The sequence below is a fragment of the Ornithorhynchus anatinus genome, chromosome 8, assembly GCF_004115215.2.
Source record: "Ornithorhynchus anatinus isolate Pmale09 chromosome 8, mOrnAna1.pri.v4, whole genome shotgun sequence".
Taxonomy (NCBI): domain Eukaryota; kingdom Metazoa; phylum Chordata; class Mammalia; order Monotremata; family Ornithorhynchidae; genus Ornithorhynchus; species Ornithorhynchus anatinus.
Window position 1 is genome coordinate 36,459,769 of NC_041735.1, and position 19,799 is coordinate 36,479,567.

At 40.4% G+C, this 19,799-nt stretch overlaps 1 protein-coding gene across 1 annotated transcript in view; it reads left to right on the forward strand.

The window, feature by feature from the left end:
* The window catches only part of ULK4 (unc-51 like kinase 4), a 497,317-nt gene that overhangs the window by 99,825 nt on the left and 377,693 nt on the right, over positions 1 to 19,799 (forward strand). Inside the window, 1 exon segment of the mRNA XM_029071432.2 lies at positions 824 to 907. Within this exon segment, the coding sequence (XP_028927265.1) occupies positions 824 to 907 (84 nt within the window).

The following is a 19,799-nucleotide window of genomic DNA, read 5'->3' on the forward strand; positions in this document are numbered from 1 at the left end:
CTTAATCACCTTGTTCCCTCCAACGTCACCTCACTACTCTCCTGCTACAGCCCAGCCCGCACACTTTGCTCCTGTACTGTGGTCTTTGCACTGTACCTTGATTCATCTCATCTTGATCTCACCGGCTGACCTCTTGCCCTGTCCTAACCTTGGCCTGGAACATCCTTCCTCCTCATATCTGATAATTACTCTCCCTGCATTCAAAGTCTTATCTCCTCCAAGAGCCCTTCCCTGAGTAAGCCGCCTTTTCTTTTTCTTCAACTCCCTTTTGCCTCACCCTGACTTGCTCCATTTATCCACCCACCTCTCCCAGCCCCACAGCCCTTCTGTACCTATCTGTAATTTATTTATTTTCATGTCTTTCTCCCCCCTAGACTGTAAGATCATTGTGGGGAGGGAACGTATTATATTGTACTCTCCTAAGCACTCTGTACACAGTAAGCTCAATAAATACGACTAAGGTGCTCAATAAATAATACTGATCAAATCCTGATTCTTTTCACTTGGTATCCCTTTCTAGGGAAAGTGATGCTAGTCTGCTCTAGAAAAAAATCAGAAGTTTACGACAGAATATTTTAAAAAAGCTTTATATACTAAATAGACAATTGAAAATTGTTTTTCTCTACAGTTGGATAGCAACAAGAAAATGGAATTGAAAGTTTAAATCAGGACTCTAATCTTTCTCAATGGAATTATTCTCAATAGAATTAATTTAGTCTGAAGTTTCGGCTGGTTTTTGTTTATGATGTTATGCACCTAACTTGAAGGGGTTAATGCCGCTTGAGCCGTTAACTTCACTGCGATTCCTTTCACTTCATTTCAGGAAGAAAAAAAAGGGCACCCCAGAGAATGCTGGGTTCTTCCCTTGGCTGCTTACACTGTGCTAATGAGGTGCCTTCGGGAAGGGGTAAGGTCCTTTTATTGTCCTCAGTAGAAATTCTCCATTGTAATAACCCTTCAGGCACTGTATGAGGATTGTAGCCTGAAGCAGTGCAGTATCTTGTCAACCCAGTATTGCTCCTGAATTTAAATAATCATGACAAGACCATGACCTACACAAGAGCATTGCGCAAAAATGAAATGAGGTTTTCTATCACTCAGCACCTATAAATCGTTACACGGTCTCAATAAGGGAGATAGTAAACAAAGAATTAGCTTGATGAGCTCATTTCTTCCCGGAATAGATTTCTTTTGATGGCCCTGGAGCCGACCAGTTCAGCAGCATATGCTTATAGAGATCTTTCTTCTCTGATATTGATAAAGATAGTTGATGTTTACAAGCTTCATATGCTCCGCAATTATCTTGTCAGGTTAGGACTATTCTTTAGAGGTTTGAAAACAGTAAATATGAAGCTGTAAAGATGATATTGGAAGTAGTGCTCATTCTGCTGAAAGTTGATGGATAATTGAGCTCTTCTATCATCCTATTCTGCCAGTGTTTAATTGGAAGATTTTAAAAACTCCAAACAAAAGCATAACATTTTGGGGAAAAAATAAAAAAAAAGAAAGTAGCTAAAAGCTTGGCATTTGCTGTTTATTTGAGACCACTCGATATGATTTTACCTGGGGCAAAGCCAAAGGCTAAAAACATTCCTCACAGCTTGAAAGAGGAATATCAAGATAAACATCTTTCTTTTGAGCTCATTATTTCTTACAGAGGTAGAGTAATGGAATAATTCTCTAGATGCACAAAAATTATCTGCTTCTTTCCCAGTGACCAGTTGCATTCAATTGATATTGTGCTTTGGACTTTTTCCAACCAATATTAATGGGTTCATAGTAAGTTGCCCTTCTCAGACAAATGAATCCAGTAAATGCATAATACTTGAGAAATAATAGATTTGGTTAGAGTGTTTTTTTATGGTATTTAAGTGCTTACTGTGTGTCAAGCACTCTTCAAAGTGCTGAAGTCGATACAAGTTAATCAGGTTGAACACAGTCCTTGTACCATTCAGGAGTCATAGTTTAATTAGGAGGGAGAAGAGGTATTTCATCCCCATTTTACAGTCGAGGAAACCAAGGCACAGAGAAGTTAAGTGACTTTCCCAGGATCACACAGCCAGGTAAGTGGCAGAGCTGGGATTAGAACCCATGCTCTCTGACTCCCAGGCCTGAGCTCTTTCCCCTAGGCTATGCTGCTGCATGTTAATAAGGGTCATAAGAGATTCCTTCTGAAATCCCCTGATATCTATGGAATTGGGTTCGAAAGGACATTTAAAAAACAAAAAGTACACCTAAAAGTCATTATTAAAAGGTTTTCAAAGTGAATGTTAGATTTTAAAAGGCGGTTTATTCCTAACCCAAGACTAATATCCTTGTTGTGCAAGCTTTCGCATGCTGGGATTAAAACCCAAGTCTTTCTGACTCTCAAGTCCATGCTTTATCCAGTAGGCCACACTGCTTCTCAGCCACAGATAGTGTGGCCTTATCTTTGTCAGGCCTCTTCAGGCCTTCCAGAACTCAGGACTTCCTCGGTGCACCATCTGACATGTAGTTTATGATTGCCTAAGGTATCTGCAGGTTGGATCAGTTACTGATGAGTTGTAAGTAATTTGTATATGAGAAATCTGAAATTCTAAATGCAAATCCACTCCATGCACTCGTTCACATCCCATCCACCCTCACTCACATCAGTTTGGGCCCTGAAGGGTCCTTGTCGATATTAAGATGGGCCTGGAGCTAGGACTGGGCTTGAAGTGGGGCAGAGTCTGGAATGTTGACTCCAAGATTGCTGTACCTTTTTGACTTTGGGTGGTCTTAATGGCAATTTTACATGTGCAAGTTCTATTACCTAATTGAGAAGCAGCGTGGCCTAGTGCAGAATGCATGGGCCTAGGAGTCGGAAGAACCTGGGCTCTAATCCCCACTCTGCTACATGTCTGCTGTGTGACCTTGAGCAAATTACTTCATTTCTCTGTGCCTCAGTTACCTCATCTGTAAAATGGGGATTGTGGTGGTGAGCCCTTTGTGGGACAGGGACTGTGCCCGAACTGATTAGCTTGTACCTGCCCCAGTGCTTAATTACAGTGCCTGACAGCACTTAACAAATACCATTTAAAACAGACAAAAAAAACTTACTGGGAGAAATAGTTTTGCAGGGCTGAGACTATTCTGTCATGACAGACATCTTGCAAGGGTGGCAGACATCGAAATCTGGTTAACACTCCCCTTCCAATCCTTTGATACCTTTACTGTAATTTTCACTGGAAGATTTGATAGAGCACTCTCTCATTATCCATCTTATCATTCTCCTCTTCTTTCTATCTGCAGTTTATTTTGGGTCTGTCTTGTGGACAGGAATCATGTCAACTAATCCCATTGTCCTGGGCAGATGCCTTGATTTCTGATCACTTTCTCCTACCTGAAACTCTCTCCCTCTTCAAATTGGCCAGACCACAGTTCTTCCTATCTTCAAAGCCTTCCTGCAATCTCACCTCCACCAGGAAGCCTTCCTCAACTCAGTTCTACCATCCATGGCCATTTCCTTGCAGTAGCCTCCATTAGTTCTTCTGGAGAAATTTCTTGCCATCCTCCATTTATTCATTCACTTCTTAAATTCATTTCCATAATCTCGATCTGATTTGTTGGATCTCTATTTTCCCTCCTGCTCCTAGTCTATGTATAAATTTAGGTCTACCTGTAGTCCTCACTGGGTTAAAAGTTTTTTGAGAAGGTTAAGAAAAGGGTCTCTTTTTAATTGTACTCTTCTACATGCCCCGAACGGTGCTCTGGACATATGAGGCTCAATGAATACTGTTGACTGAATAAGAAATACTCGTGAATGAATGAGAACTACTATTAAATGAGTGAATGAACATAAAACACATGCGGAATGTCGGGAAGGGACTTCAAGGAGTTACCTAGTTCCTTTTTCCTCTTTAACTTCTCTGCTCTATTTTGGATTTCGGGATGTGTTATTCATTCAAACTCAGTCTCATGATGTATCCATTTAACATAGGATTTCCTCCAGGTTTGAGGGCCAACTTTTGCCAGAGTTTTTCTTCTCTGATATACAATGTTATTGACTTCTGGTTTAGTTGCCAGCCGTTGGAGTGGTAGATGTGGTGGAGGTTTTGTGCAAAGAGGGGTTGTCGATGTGGTTTTAAATCTTCACTGTTCCTTCTAGCCTCCCAAATTCGTGACGCTTTTAATGCCGTCAGACTAATCATTGCGATGACACTGATACACAGGATAAGGGTGGATGAAAGCTTCAGGCTCTTAAAATTTTTTGTGGTCTAGTATTTTTTGAACCAAGAGAAGGTAGACTAATCTATATTTCTGACACTTTTTTCCCTTGGGTAGAATGAGTAAGTTTTGCAAACTTTAAAATGGTGGCATATGCTCGTCTTCTAATTCTTACAGAAAGGTGATAGAATTACATTTTAATAAGGCAACTATGCTGCCATTTTTTCTTTATGTGGTGAGGCTTTAATCGACAAATTTAATATTAAAAGGCACCTTGACTTTTACTTGGAGCAACCTAACATTCTTGGAGCATCTTTCCTGTGGCTTGTTTAATTTGCACAGGAACATTAAGTTGCATTGTGTGTGTAAATGGTCCTGTGATGCTTTCTCATATTTCTTCAGTAATGGGCCTCAGACTCCAAGGATACATTAATGCATATTTGATCTGAGGTATGGTGCTCTGTAGCAAGCCTCAATCAATCCCATGTCCAGTAGCCCATGTGAAATTCAGGATCTACAATCTCACAGCATTATTGCTTTTAAGTAATTCTCACAATCTGCTACAAACCCTCTTTAAAATCTGCTTCTTTTATGAAGCCTTCCTATACTGACCAGCACCTTGGTGTTTTCTTATATTTATTAATTTTTTTCCAATATTTGAAGTTAGATCACTAGTTAGCATTTCAGGGCAGAGATCTTGCCTATCTGTGACTCTCAATGCATCACCTGTTCCTCGAGAGCTCGAGAAATAAGAATTAATAGAATTTAGCAGAAATGTTTTTAATGTCTCACCCGCACACTCTTGGGCAAGTCATTTAACTTCTCAGTGCCTCAGTTGCCTTATCACTAAAATGGAGGTTGAATACTTGCTGTCCCTATTTGACTGTGAACCCACTCATGGACAAGGACTGTCTCACCTGTTGGACTTATATCTACTCCAGCACTTAGAATAGTACTTGACATCTAAGTAGTGCTGAGCAAAAATACCATGAAGAAAAAATGGGAGTATGAGAGAATTGACTGGATTGAGAGTACTGTCTTCTGAAAGGGTATACATTAGTATTAGTATGTGAAGGATACATATTAGTTCAGATTTATTGAGTGCTTACTGTGTGCAGAGCACTGTACTAAGTGCTTGGGAGAGTGCAATATAACAATCAACAAACTCATTACCTGCCCACAACAAGCTTACAGTCTAGTCTAGAGGATGAGCTTATTGCCCATCATTTACAGAGCTATTTAGGTTTTGGCCTATTGGAAGATTAGACGTACTTCAATAATATTTTATTTCTTAGAAATAAAGTGGAAAAACATGTAGATTGTGACAGTGAGGTTATGGAAGCAGCAACACATGAATCAAGAAAATATATGGTTTATACAACCCTTGCCACCTGGGCTACTGGTACGCCTTCTCGTTACTCATTTTCTCTTTCTCTTAACATTTCTTTCTCCATTTGACCTCATTCTTTTCATTCTTTCTGATCTGTCCTCCCCTTCCCATCCCACCTCCTCATCTTGTCCTTGCACAATCTCCGTGTCTTTTTCAGTACTCTTTCCTTTGGCCTGCTCCTTCTTTTCCTCTCTCCTTTTCCTTTATCTTCCTTCTAGGCTTGTTGCGCTCCCTGTGCCCCTCTGCCTGTGCTCTTCTCTTTTAACTTTCCTGTCTCCCTCATATTTACCTCTCTATGACCTCTTCCTAATCTCCTTGTCTTTAATATTCCTGTTGTCCCTGTGAGCCCCATGAGGGACAACCTGATTACCTTGTGTCCCTCCCAGTGCTTAAAACAGTGCTTGGCCCATAGTAAGCGCTTAACAAATGCCATTATTATTATTATTGCAACTTGTAGTCCCTCAGCTTGTACCATTAGCACTCCTCCTCCTTTTGGGAGGGTATTTATCACATATTGAACCAAATTAAAGGAGCATATTTAAATGAGTATTTTGTCTCCTTCTTTCCCCTTATCCTTGATGCCCAGTTGAGGAAGGAATGGGAGATGAATATACCCACCTGGACCCGACCAACTGGATTTGTTGCAGTGCTTGCAGCTTGCACTCAGAGCTCTTGGGCAAAGAGTGAATGGGATTGGCAGATATTCATAGAGATATCCTATAGAGGTAGAATGTGTGCCAGTGGTCAGTGGCAAGACAGATGAGATGGAGGCACATGAGAAGGTTAGCACCAGTGGAGCAAAGTGTGCGGGCTGGGTTGTAGAAGGAGAGAAGGGAGGTGAGATAGGAGAGATAAGATGATGGAGAATTTTACAACCAATGGAGAAGCGTTTGTATTTGATATGGAGATAGACAACCCCTGGTGATTTTTGAGGGGTGACATGCCCTGAACACTTCTGTAGAAAGATAATCCAGGCAGTGGAGTGAAGTATGGACCAGAGTGGAGAGAGGCAGGAGATTGGGAGGTCAGAAAGGAGGCTGACACGGTAATCTAGGCGGGATAGGATGAGTGACTGTACTAACTTGATAGCGGTTTGGATGGAGAGGAAAGGGTGAATTTTAGCGATGTTGTGAAGGAGAGACAGCATTTGGTGACGGATTGTATATGTTGTACTCTCCCTAGTATATAGTGCAGTGCCCTGTATACTATAAGTGCTCAATAATATGATTGATTGGGGATCAGTTTGGATGAAGAAATTTCTCCCTTTTAAAAAGCAATTGATTGGAGAGAAATGGTGGAATGCTGAATATTTTCACCATGGCTGTTCCAGCATAGAATGTGAAAAGTATTTTATAATAAACTCTCTGATGCAATGTTTACAGTCCACCTCTACAGATTGGTTAGTTTTTCCTTAGTCTCAGTATATAGTACCTGCATGCCCCCAGAAGGCTGCGTAGGTTTTGTTTTTTTTCTGGAAATAGCCCATAGAGAATTACAGCATATTTAAATGAGTAGATTAATGTATGCAACTGAATTTAATCAACCACATCTCTTTTATAGCTTTCCTAATAGTCTGAATAATGATAAGATGTTGAACTGACTCTTGGCACAAGTTGAATTTCAAAATGTGAGGTTTAGAGAAATTGTTTTACATATATATTTTCACACCGTGACTTTTGTGAGAGTTTTGATAAAGTTTATGCTACCTAAAAACTCTCCAATTTTCTTCTCTCATGCAAGGTACTTTTCGTAAGGGATAAGTGGCACATTATTGCATTTGTGTGTATTTTGGAGACCAGGGTTTAAATCTGAGCTAAAGAAACCCTGTTAATAGATGCTAGCTATTTTTTATATTTGGTTATTTCCATTTTAAGATTCCAATCCTCCTAAGCAAGAAAAAGTAGTTAGGACATCTCTGATTTTAGTTCCTGAACTGTAGTTACAGATTGTTTCTAGTTGATGCTCCTCTTTCTCCCTAAAGGAAAGAGTGCTGTAAGTTTAGGTGGCAGTTTGAAGATCTAGCAGAGGGTGGGAGCTGAAGGGAAGGAAGGTGCCAAGCTATGATAGTTATTGTTCATTTATTCATTCAATTGTAATTATTGAGCGCTTACTGTGTGCGAAGCACTGTATTTAGTGTTTGGGAGAGGACAGTATAACAAGACAGACACATTCCTGCCCACAATAAGCTCAGAGTATAGAGGGGGAGAAGAGTCCCAAGTGGGCGATAGGAGTTACATGAGATACAGGACTTTACTTTTTTTGTGAGGTAAGTTTTTAAATTTGGTCTAGGTAATAAAGGTGCCCATGTTCTTATTGCTTTTTATGGCGGCAAGTGTTAGATTGGCCAGTGTTTGATATGATCTAAATTTGGGCCTGTAATTCAATCAGAGATCCCCTTCTATTCTCCCTCTCCACCCTCTCCCTTGGAGAACTCATTGGCTCCCGTGGATTCAATTACCATCTCTGTGAAGATAATTCCCAAATCTACATCTCCAGCCCGGACCTCTCTCCTTCCCTGCAATTTCTCATATTCTTCTGCCTTCAAGACATCTCTACTCGGCTGTCCTGCCAACACCTCAAATTTAAAATGTCCAAAACGGAACTCCATATCTTCCTACCCAAACCCTGTCCATCCCCTGTGTTTCCCATCACTGTAGACAACACTACTACCCTCCCTGCCTCACAAGCCCCTGACTTTGGCATTGTCCTCCAGTCATCTCTCTCATTCCACCCACACATTCCATCTGTCACCAGTTTCTATTCATTCATTCATTCAATCATATTTATTGAGTGCTTACTGTGTGCAAAGCACTGTACTAAGTGCTTGGAAAGTACAGTTTGGCAAAAAATAGAGACAATCCCTACCCAACATCGGGCTGTTGGTTCTACCTTCACAGCACTAGTAAAATCCACCCTTTTCCCTCCTCCAAACTGCTACCATGCTGATCTAAGTACTTATTCTATCCCACCCTGACTACTGCATCTGCCTCCTAGCTCACCTCCCGGTCTCCTGTCTCTCCCCACTTCAATCCATACTTTGCTGCACCAATCATCAACAAAAACATTCAGTTCATGTCTCCCCCGCTCTTCAAAAACCTCCAATGGCTGCTCAATCACTTCTGCATCAAACAAAAACTCCTTACCATTGGCTTTAAAGTACTGTCAGCTCACCCCATCCTACATCATGGCATTGATATCCTACTGTAGCCCAGCCTGTACACTCTGCTTCTCTGGCACCATCTTACTCACTGATGTGCCCTGATCTTGTTTATCTTGCTGCTGATCCCTTTCCCATGTCCTCCCCCTAGCCTGGAACTCCCTCCCTCTCCGTGTATGCCAGACCACCACTCTCTCCCCTGCAAAGCATTACTAAAGTTGCATCTCCTCCAAGAAGCCTTCCCCAATTAAGCCCCCTTTTCCCTAGCTCACTCTCCCTTCTGCGTCATCTGTGTGCTTTGATCTGTGACCTTTGGACACTCGATATTTGCCCCACCCCCAAACCATAGCACTTAGGTATGTATCTTTAAATTATATATTATAAGTCATTTATTTAATCATATTAATGACTTTCTTTCCCTCTAGACTGTAAGCCTTTTATGGGCAGGGAATGTGTTTGCTAATTTTGTGGTATTATACTCTCCCAAGTGCTTAGTAGAATGTTCTGCACATAGTAATCACTCAGTCAATACAACTGATTATATCACTCAATTGTATTTAGCATGTATGTGGCTTAGTGGATAGAATATAGACCTGGGAGTCAGAAGGACCTGGGTTCTAACTCTAGCTCCACCACTTGTCTGCTGTGTGAACTTGGACAAGTCACCTAACTTCTCTGTACCTCAGTTACCTCAACTTTAAAATGGGGATTGATACTGGGAGCCTTAGCCCCCTGCCCCCATCCTTGGGCCTGTGTCCCAACTGATTACCCCATGCTTAACACATTCATTCATTCAATTGTATTTATTAAGCACTTACTGTGTAAAGACCACTGTACTAGGCGCTTGGGAAAGTACAGTACAGTGCCTGGCACATAGTAACTGCTTAACAAATGCCACTATTATTATTATTATTACAGAGCACTGTACAATGTTCTTGGAGGAGTACAATTCAATAGAGTTGGCAGACATATTCCCTGTCCACAGTGAGCTTACAGTCTGGAAGGGGAGAAAGGCATTAATATAAATAAATAATTTATGATATATAACTTATAAGTCTGTACATAATTGCTGTGGGGTTGAGGGGGGTGAATTCAACCAATATAAACCAAATTAGCATCCAAACCAGTTAATTCCTGTCTTGGAAAATTAAGATTCCTTCCATTCTGTCATGATATGTGCTTTAACTACACTTTTTGATTAGAACCCAATGGCAGATTAGGAAATGTTTTTCAGACAATATGCATCCTCCTGGACGGAGTGTGATATACTGTTGGAAGAAACTGCTGTCCAAGTTTCTGGTTGGCTATGGAGTTAGTATCTAACATGAGTTTTCTTTAATATGGCATTCTACTGGACTGCAGTCTCAGCATTATAGGAGAGCTGGTTGTATTTGACAACATTAGGGACACTCTACTGAAGCAAGCAATTTCTGTTGCAGCTAATAATGGGAACATCAGCTGGTATTTCTTGAAGTTATTGTCTTTGATCCAGCTATTACTACTTTTATCTGACACCACCAGTACTGGCCAAAAGGCTTCTTTTAACAAAGCGAAAAAAAAATGGTGTCAACTTTATCATCTGGAAAAAACAGTACCTATAAAAGTATGCCCATCAAATTATGACTATATTGGATGAGTGCTGGGATTCCACACCTTAAGAAATCCAAGATTATTCAAATAATCACCACCCTAAGAGTTTGCGATACCAACGCACTACTAGAAAAGCAACTCAAGGGTGTGAATGGCTTCTCCATATTCATAGAGAAGGAAGGAATACTGCGGAGGTAAGTTCTTCTCCCTTTGAAGGCAAGATTCATGAAATCAGCACAGCAAGATTAACAAGGAAGGATGATAATACACTTAGATATGAATTTATGCCTGTCAAAACCTTTTCATAAGGATGCCATGCCAGATAGATTTTTTTTCCTCAGCATGTGGAACATCTAGGAAATGCTAAGCATTTCACCATTATTACCATATTCAAGAGAAAAGATGAGAAATTTGACATCAGGCTCTCTGTTGTCAAAAATCCCAACCAGAGTTCAGGGAAAGTGTCTACTAACTCTATTGTGCTGTGCTCTCCCAAGTGCTTAGTAAAGTCCTCTGGACACAGTAAGTGCTCAATAAATATGATTGATTGGACTAATTAGTGAAAAATTTAATTAACCAGGTACTACCGGAATCACATGGTAGCTTTAGGCCATAATGTGGTTCAGTAGACGTAATCTTTGCATTACATAAGATCAAGGATAATTACAGATAACAACATCAATACATAATAATAATGTTGGTATTTGTTAAGTGCTTACTATGTGCAGAGCACTGTTCTAAGTGCTGGGGTAGATACAGGGTAATCAGGTTGTCCCGCATGAGGCTCACAATTAATCCCCATTTTTCAGATGAGGTAACTGAGGCACAGAGAAGTTAAGTGACTTGCCCACAGTCACACAGCTGCCAAGTGGCAGAGCCTGCATTTGAACTCATGATCTCTGACTCTCAAGCCTGGGCTCTTTCCACTGAGCCGCACTGCTTCTCTGATCTTCAAGGCTCTTCTCCCATTCCCTCTCCTCTTCTCTCACTCCTTTCTGCACTGCTCTTCTTGCTCCTTCATTCATTTTCGCATCCCCACAGCTCCTATTTATATATCTTTATATATCTGTAATTTATTTATATTAATGTTTGTCTCCCCTTCTAGACTATGAGCTCGTTGTGGGCAGAGAATGTGTCTATTTGTTGTTATATGGTACTCTTCCAAGCACTTAGTACAGTGCTTTGCACATAAAGTACAATAAAAATGATTGAATGAATTGTACACTCTGCAAAAGCATTGAGTACCTTCAGTAGGTCTGTAGTCTCGTATGTACTAAAATGATTGCTATGAGAAATTTATATTAGTTTAAAGGCTACATCAATCATGTCTAAGATGAAGTTGCCCTTTCTGATCCTTAAAACATCACTATTTGAATTCGTAATGATGATGAGAATAATAGTGATATTTAAGCAAGGTTGTGCCCAGTCTTATGCTATGAATTCGTGCTTGAGGTTTCACAAACAAGAAGCATATTCCTTGGTGTTAAAATATGTCATAATATGAAATTGATATTATGTACCAACCAGCACCTGGGAATCCCTTCCTACAGCCAAATAACTTCCTCACTTATATAGAAGTATACATTGTTCTTGAATTCTGCAACCTAATAGCAAATAATCCAGTGATTCCTGGTCAGGTGTGGAAGCAAGTAAGAATCCAGATGGCCAGTACATAATAATAATAATTGTGGTATTTGTTAAGTGCTTATTATGTGCCAAGCATTGTTCTAAGTAGTGGGATAAGTATGAGGTTTAGGAGAATGGTAGATGGCACCAGGAAATTATCCACTCAAATTCTCCACCAATTTGGCTTACCTAATAGTCACTTCCCCCTCTCAGGGTCGCAGCTGAAGAGTTTCCAGTACTCTACCGGTCTCGATTATGGGAGAGTCAAACAGAGGCATACTCATTCCAGTCCCAGTGTGGGCAGTGACTAGTGAGTGGAAGGCAATCTGCTACAACTCAAAACTCACCTGTGCTGGGCAGCAGCGGCATGGGAGAGAGTAGCGGGTGGAGACTCAAGTTCATTGTGCGGAAGGAGGAGATGGTAAACCACTTCCGTATTTTTACCAAGCTCTATGGATAAAGTACCAGAACGATTGCAGAATGAGGTGGGGCATTCTTGGAGAGATGTCTCCATTGTGTCACTGTGGGTCGGAGATGACTTGACAGCATAAGACAAGACAAATATTCACTTACTACTACCTTACATTTATGCAGGTTTAAATGGTAAGGTAGTAATAGTATGACTTAAGTGGAAAGGTTTTGCCACAAACAGCACTTTGCCAGGCTTGTAGCATCTTTGTTGAGTAGGACATGAGAGAATAATGAAGGATAACAGCTTCTCCAAACAACTTCTAGCAAGGGAAGCTGGAGTGAACTTACTGTCTATAAGAAAGGCCAAAGAAAAGTCTTGAGATGGCACTGTTGAGTCTCGAACAATGGACCGTTGGAAAACAGCAGAGATAGTAGTTTGCTGTTCTGCCTTCAGCCACTGGAGCCATGTCAAGTTGGGGACTCTCCAGCCGAGGTTCTCCTTGCCCTCCCCACATTATGACTTCCAACTGACTAAGTGATTGAACAGAAATTTCATAGAACAAGATGCTTATCAAGAACACAACTACAATACCTTGTGAGGTTTTCATTACGATAGAGGGGGAAAAAGGAGTATTTTTTCAATTTTTCCCTTCTGGTAGTCTCTCTTTTCTTCCATTGTATTTCTTCTGCAAAGTGGACACCTCACCCCCACTAATGACCACAGAATAGCCCTCGAGTGGTAGGCCTTGGGAAATTTTTTGATTTGCCACTGAGAAACAGCATGGCCTAATGGATAGAGAATGGGCCTGGGTGTTCTAATCCCAGCTCTGCCACTTGTCTGCTGTGTGACCTTGGGCAAGTCACTTCACTTCTCTGGGCTTCAGCTGCGAAATGGGGATTAAGATTGTGAGCCACATGTGGGATCGGGACCGCGTCCAACCTGATTTGCTTGTATCTACCCCACCACCAGTACAGTGCCTGCCACAGTGACTATTAGCTATCCCTTGTATATTCAGCTCTACCACTGCTATCAAATCTACTATAGCCTTCTCTCCTAAGTGCCTTTTACTATGCTCGGCACACAGTAAGCACTCAGTAAACATCATTGCTCTCTCTCCTACAACACACCCACCTTATGGTGCCTATTCTGCCCAAGCTGATTTCTTCACCAACCATACGCTAGACCTTTCTGAGAACCTCTATTCTATGTGAAGCCTAACCGTGAGCACAGTGCTATCCTGGTGCAGCATCCCTGAGGCCGAAAATGTCTGTATAAATTCTGTTTTATTTTTGCCCATCTTCCTCAATTAGACTGTAAGCTTCTTGTGTTGGGGGACTTTGCTTTTCACTTGGAATTCCTATCAGCTTTACTTGATGCCCCAAATATGTTCTAAGTAATTCTAAATAAGTTTTCAACTCTTCTTGTATCTCTCCTGTTTCCTTGGTTTTCAACTTTAATTTCCATATTTGAACATGATGTAATTCCATCTGCGGTTCCTTATGTTCAAAGAAAAAAGTCAACTATAAATCTGAGTAAATGGGATGTTCAAAAGTTTAAAAGGGAAAGTATCAGTTTTTAAATTATGAAATACCAAAATCCCCCAAATGAAAATTATAGTCTTTTGGCATATCTAGTCCTTAATTCCTTTTATTTTTTTTTACTCTAATCATAATAAAGCTGATTTTTAAAGGCTTCTACAGTGTATTAGCGACTTAATCTCCTTAAACACATTGTCATCTTTGTGAAGAGTGCATAATTTCAGCTGTTTTTAACCTTCGCTTGGCTAATATTTTATCACTTCTCTAACCCATTTTCTAAAATTAGCTAGAATCTGGGAAAACAAACACAAACCTCATTCTTAAATCTCATCTTCTGTTAATGGAGTTACTATATGTTGGCTGAAAATATGATCTATGAGATTGTGATGCTGGTGAATGAAAACCTTTTAATCATATCTTGTGAATCCATTTTTCCCCCACCTAAAATAGCTTCTCATAACATGACAGGAAGGCTCCTTCAGTTAAAAGGCCAAATATTAGTTTAGCTCCTGATTTCTTTCCAGAGAGTTAATTAAGCAGAAAATGGTACAAGTCTTGTTGCTTGTAGTGTTCAAGAATAGATCCCAGAGGGGCTAAAATAGCCACTCTCCAGTGACAGCAAATTGAATTAGTGTGACAGCCTCATTGAGTTTATAGAACACTGTGACAATACGCGACCCTTTTCCAGCCAACTTGCTAAAGTGACCGGTTTTCTGGCACTATGCTTGACTCATCTCAAGGCTGGGTGAGAATTTTGAGATGAAGTACACCTTGAGGAATGAATTTTGCTAAATTGCAGCACAATAGTGGCATTCTTAATAATTGCTCCTTGGTGCATACACTTTGATTTTTGACTTGCTCATGGAATTTTAATGTATGTATTAAATGCATCACTGCCTTTTCAGAATGGTACAGGAGCCCCAATTAGTGCTTCTAATTACTAGTGATCTGCAAGCCACATGTAATAATGTGGTTAATCTTTTGAAGTTAGAGGGGGTTTGGTGAATGTCCCATGAACATTCTGTAAAAGCATATGTTAGTGCCAGCAGTAATTTTATATTACATTTTCATCACATTGCATTTTCAGGCACAAAAGGAATCTGAACTACAAAAATCACTCGATCAATTGTGTTTGAGTGTTTTCTATATACTGAACACTGTACTAAATGCATGGGAGAATACATTGCAAGAGAGTTGGTAGACGTGCTCTGCCCACAAGGAGCTTACAGTTTAGAAATGCCAAGCTGTTGATTGCTTGTTTGGAAAATGTAAGATCTGTTCCTTAAATTCCTGCTGTGCAGCCAAGAGTATATTCTTAAGAATGGAAATATTTGAACCTGTAACAGGCAAATGCCAAAGTGGTCAAAAGACCAACTCATTTGTCTTATGGTGTCGAGTCGTCTCTGACACATAGTGACTCCTTGGGCACATCTCTCCCAGAACACCCCACCTCCATCTGCAATCATTCTGGTAGTGTATCCATAGAGTTTTCTTGGTCAAAATATGGAAGTGGTTTACCACTGCCTTCTTCTGCACAATAAACTGAGTCTTCACCCTCAACTCTCTTTCATGTTGCTGCTGCCCAGCACAGGCAAGTTTTGAATTTTACCAGATTGTTTTCCACTGTATAGCCACTGCCTAAGCTAGGAATGGAATAGATATGCCTCTGCTTGACTCTCCTTCCCATAGTGGTGCTTGGCAGAGTCCTGGAAACACTCCAGGTGTGATCCTGAGAGGGGAAAAGACCAACTACTAATCTGTTCCCTTTGGGAGAAGCAACATGAATTCTGAAAGGGAAAAGTGTGCTTCACTTATCTGCTGGGCTTATTTGAAGAGATCAACAGGCATTTTGATAGAGGGGAAACCAGCAGATAATTTATTTAGAATTTGGCCTTTGAGAAACTCCTACACCAAAGGGTCTTGGAAGAACTGAGTAATCATGGAAGGGATAGAAAACTGACTGAATGTATACTAAACACAAGGGAGAAGTGGTCAATTTTCAGAATTGTGAGCTAGATCTGGAAGCGTGCAGTGAAATGTCCATATTTGTAGCTGATGCTAACTTCTGGGTGATGAATTGCCTTAAAGATGGGGATGAACTTCTGGAAGACTTCAATGTTTGTATGAGTGGACTGAAAAATGGTTTATGAACTTCATTGTAAGTGCAGGGTACTTGCACCTAGGAAAAGTAATCCACATTTCAACTATGTGAACTCTACTACTAAGGCAAGTGATCTTAGACTTATTATTGGCTAGTCTTATAAGTTTTTGTTATAATAATAATGATAGAGGAATTCGTTAAGCACTTAATATGTGCCAATCACTGCACTATGCACTGGGGAAGATGCCAGATAATCAGGTCCTACATGGGGCTCAAAGTCTCAGTAGGAGGGAGCAGAGGTATCAAATCCTCATTTTGCAGATGAGGCATAGAGAAGTTAAATGACTTGCCTAAGGTCACACAGCAGACATCGGTAAAGCCAGGATTAGAATCGAGGTCCTCTGACTCCCGGGACTATGATCTTTCCACTAGGCTATGCTGTTTCTTATATTTTACAACAGTGACAACCAAAGGCCCAACCATAAAACTTTGGTATGCCCACACCTGGAATTCTGCAGATAGTTCTGGCCACTGCATTTAGGGAAAAACGTAATGGACTTGGAGGAGATACAGAGAAGAGCAACCAAGACTATGTTCAGGATAGCTGAGAAGCTTCCTTTCGAGGGTAGACTTAAAGAATTTGGACTCTACAGTCTGGTTTCAAAATGTCATAATTCAAGTCTATAAAATCAGGAAGGATGTGAACAGGGTAAAAATGGAATTGGTCATAAAATCCCACAATACCAGGACAAGCTTGCTTGATAGGTTCCAAACAAACAAGAATCCTTTCTTCAGTACTGTTTTCATCATGCTCACAACTTTTACTGAATGCAAAAGAAATAAAAGTCTGAGTTCATGCCCTCAGAGCGTCCATATGTCTTATGGCAGCCCTGGTTCAGACCTAGGAATAACATTGCTTAAGTTTTGAAGTGATTGTAATAGCTTAACTTCTTCTCAGTTGTACCCCGATTCTTTTTACTCTCTGTATTTTTATGTTTAAAATCGTCAACATTGAATGTCTTCAGTTGACTGACAAGTAGTATGGCCTAGTGGAAAGAGAACAAGCCTTGGAGTCGGAGGACTTAGATTCTAATTCTGACTCTGCCACTTCTCTGCTGTATGTCCTTGGGCAAGTCACTTAGCATCTCTGTGCCTCAGGATGCTCATCTATAAAATTCTTTTCCCTCCTACCTATACTGTGAACCTAAAATGGGATAGAGACTGTACTCACTCTGATGATCTTCCCAGGGCTTAGTATAGTGCTTGACACCTAGTAAGCACTTAAGAAATGCCATTGTTAATGACTTAAGCTCGAAGAAAAGGAATATCAAATTTTGTACATTTTTAATCATGAGTAAGTTATCCTTTAAGAAATTGCTTTTTTGATAGTTTATGAAGGTTTTCATTGTTGTTCTGAGTTGGAGGTAGTTAAAGCAGAATATATATGTTAGGAACCTAGAAACAAAAGCAATATTCAAATAAAATTGAGACTAACCTACAGAAGGAATTCACAAAATAAGACCATTATGCTGTGTTATTAGTGAAAGAGACTATATAAATTTCAGTGCTGACAGATTAAATCCCTGGAGTGTAGGGATTACTTTTTCCTTATTAAATTTATTGCTGGCCAAGTCATGAGTGGCATGGGACTCAATCTAGAAAAACATTGTACATCTACAACCATGCCATATTTTTTGTTGGTGATGATTTGAGAATTAAATTCGAAGAGAGATATACCATGTTCCTATATCTCTTTGCATTTTGAAAATGGAAAGATAGCTGTTTATGTGGATTATAACATACTGCACAATTATTTTACAATTAAAGCTTGTAAATTGAGTAGAAAGTAATTTTTCTCCATCTAATTCGGTATGAGTTACAAAACAATTATTAAAATATATGCATGTCCAAAAAAGGTCACTTTCTTTAGGATAATGTTTCTAACTGGCTGTGATCACACTTCTCATTATACTTTCTCAATCACTATTTTTTAATTTGGAGAAATTTAATCTTAGTGAATATAGAATTCTATCTTCAATCATTCAAATGCCTCCTTGATGGTTTGGATGTGATAAATATATTGGGAAGGCAGAGAAAATTATAAACTGATGTGCATTATGTGTATATAGGAATGCCTCTAACTGGGGGTGTTCCTCAAAGCTTACTTAATTCTGGATCCTCCTCTATTCTCCATTTGCTCCCTCAGCTCAAACTACCATCTCTGCACCAAATCTGTGTCTCCAGTCCTCTTCAATCTTTCATTTCCTTCTGCCTTCAGAACATCTCAACTTGGATGTCCTGCTGACACCTCAATCTTACCATGTTCAAAACAGAACTCCTTGTCTCCTCACCCTGACCTTTCCATCACGGTTTGCAACATTATCATCCTCCCTATCTCGTAAACCCACAGCCGTGACATTATTCTCGACGCATCTCTTTTAGTGCACGTTTTCAGTCAGTCACCACATCCTACCTATTTTACCTTCACAGCATCTCTAGACTCTCCCCCTTCATCTTCATCCAAACTGCCACCTTGCTGCTCCAGTCATTTATCACACCCTGCCTCAACTGTTGCCTCAGTTTCCCTAACTCCAGCCTTTCTCTCATATCCCTTCTGTACCACTTATGTACTTAATGTTCATTCCCTCACCAGCATTTTGATATTCACCCTTACAGAACTGATGTACATATCCTTATCCTGTGTTACTTCCCCTATCTGTAATTTATTTTGTGTATATTCCCCACTAGACTATAAACTCCTTGTGATCAGCGACCAGGTCTACCAACTAATAATGATGATGAAGATAATGGTATTTAAGCGCTTACTATATGTCAAGCGCTGTTCTAAGCACTGATGAGAGAATACCTTGGTTTGTTGTAGCGCTTTTATTACCAAAACGCTCTCACATTAATTAGTTCATTTCAACCCTCACAACCCAGTGAGGTAGGGAAACATGGCAGGAGTTATTATCCCCATTATACAGATGGGGGAACTGAAGTACAGGGAAGTTGTGATTAGCCCATGGTCACATGGCACAGCTCAGATTCAATCCCGGGTCTTCCGGCTTCCAGACTGGCACTCTGTTGCTTCACCACACTGCTTCTCCCAAGTGCTTAGTACAGTGCTCTATACACAGTAGGTTCTCTCAATAAATACCACTGATTGATTGAATAGCTGCATCAGCTTAAGCTAATTTTCATCATGCAGATATGTAGTTACAAGGTTTTTTTGGTTTTTTTGGTATTTTTTAAGCGCTTACTATGTGCAAAGCACGGTTCTAAGTGCTGGGGGGATACAAGGTGATCTGGTTGTCCCCCGTGGGGCTCACAGTCTTCATCCCCATTTTACAGATGAGGTAACTGAGGCCCAGAGAAGTTAAGTGACTTGCCCAAAGTCACACAGCTGACAAGTGGCGGAGCCGGGATTAGAACCCATGACCTCTGACTCCCAAGCCCGGGCTCTTTCCACTAAGCCACGCTGCTTCTTGACATTTGATTTCCCATATTAATTTTACTAGTAATATTTGGGGGAAGATAATATTTCATGTAAAAACTTTGTGGGCAACCTATTATTAAAATGTCATGAACAGTTTTAGTACAGTGACCATCTAGCATGGCAACCCCCTTTAGAGCATTTGTTCTCTTCAATTTTAACCTTTTCTTTGTTCCCCAAACAGGTAGCATAGGGCTGTGCATACAGTCGAGAAGCAACGTGGCCTATTGGCTAGAGCATGGGCCTGGGAGTCAAAGGCCCTGGATTCTAATCCCTGCTCTGCCACTTGTCTGCTTTGTGACCTTGG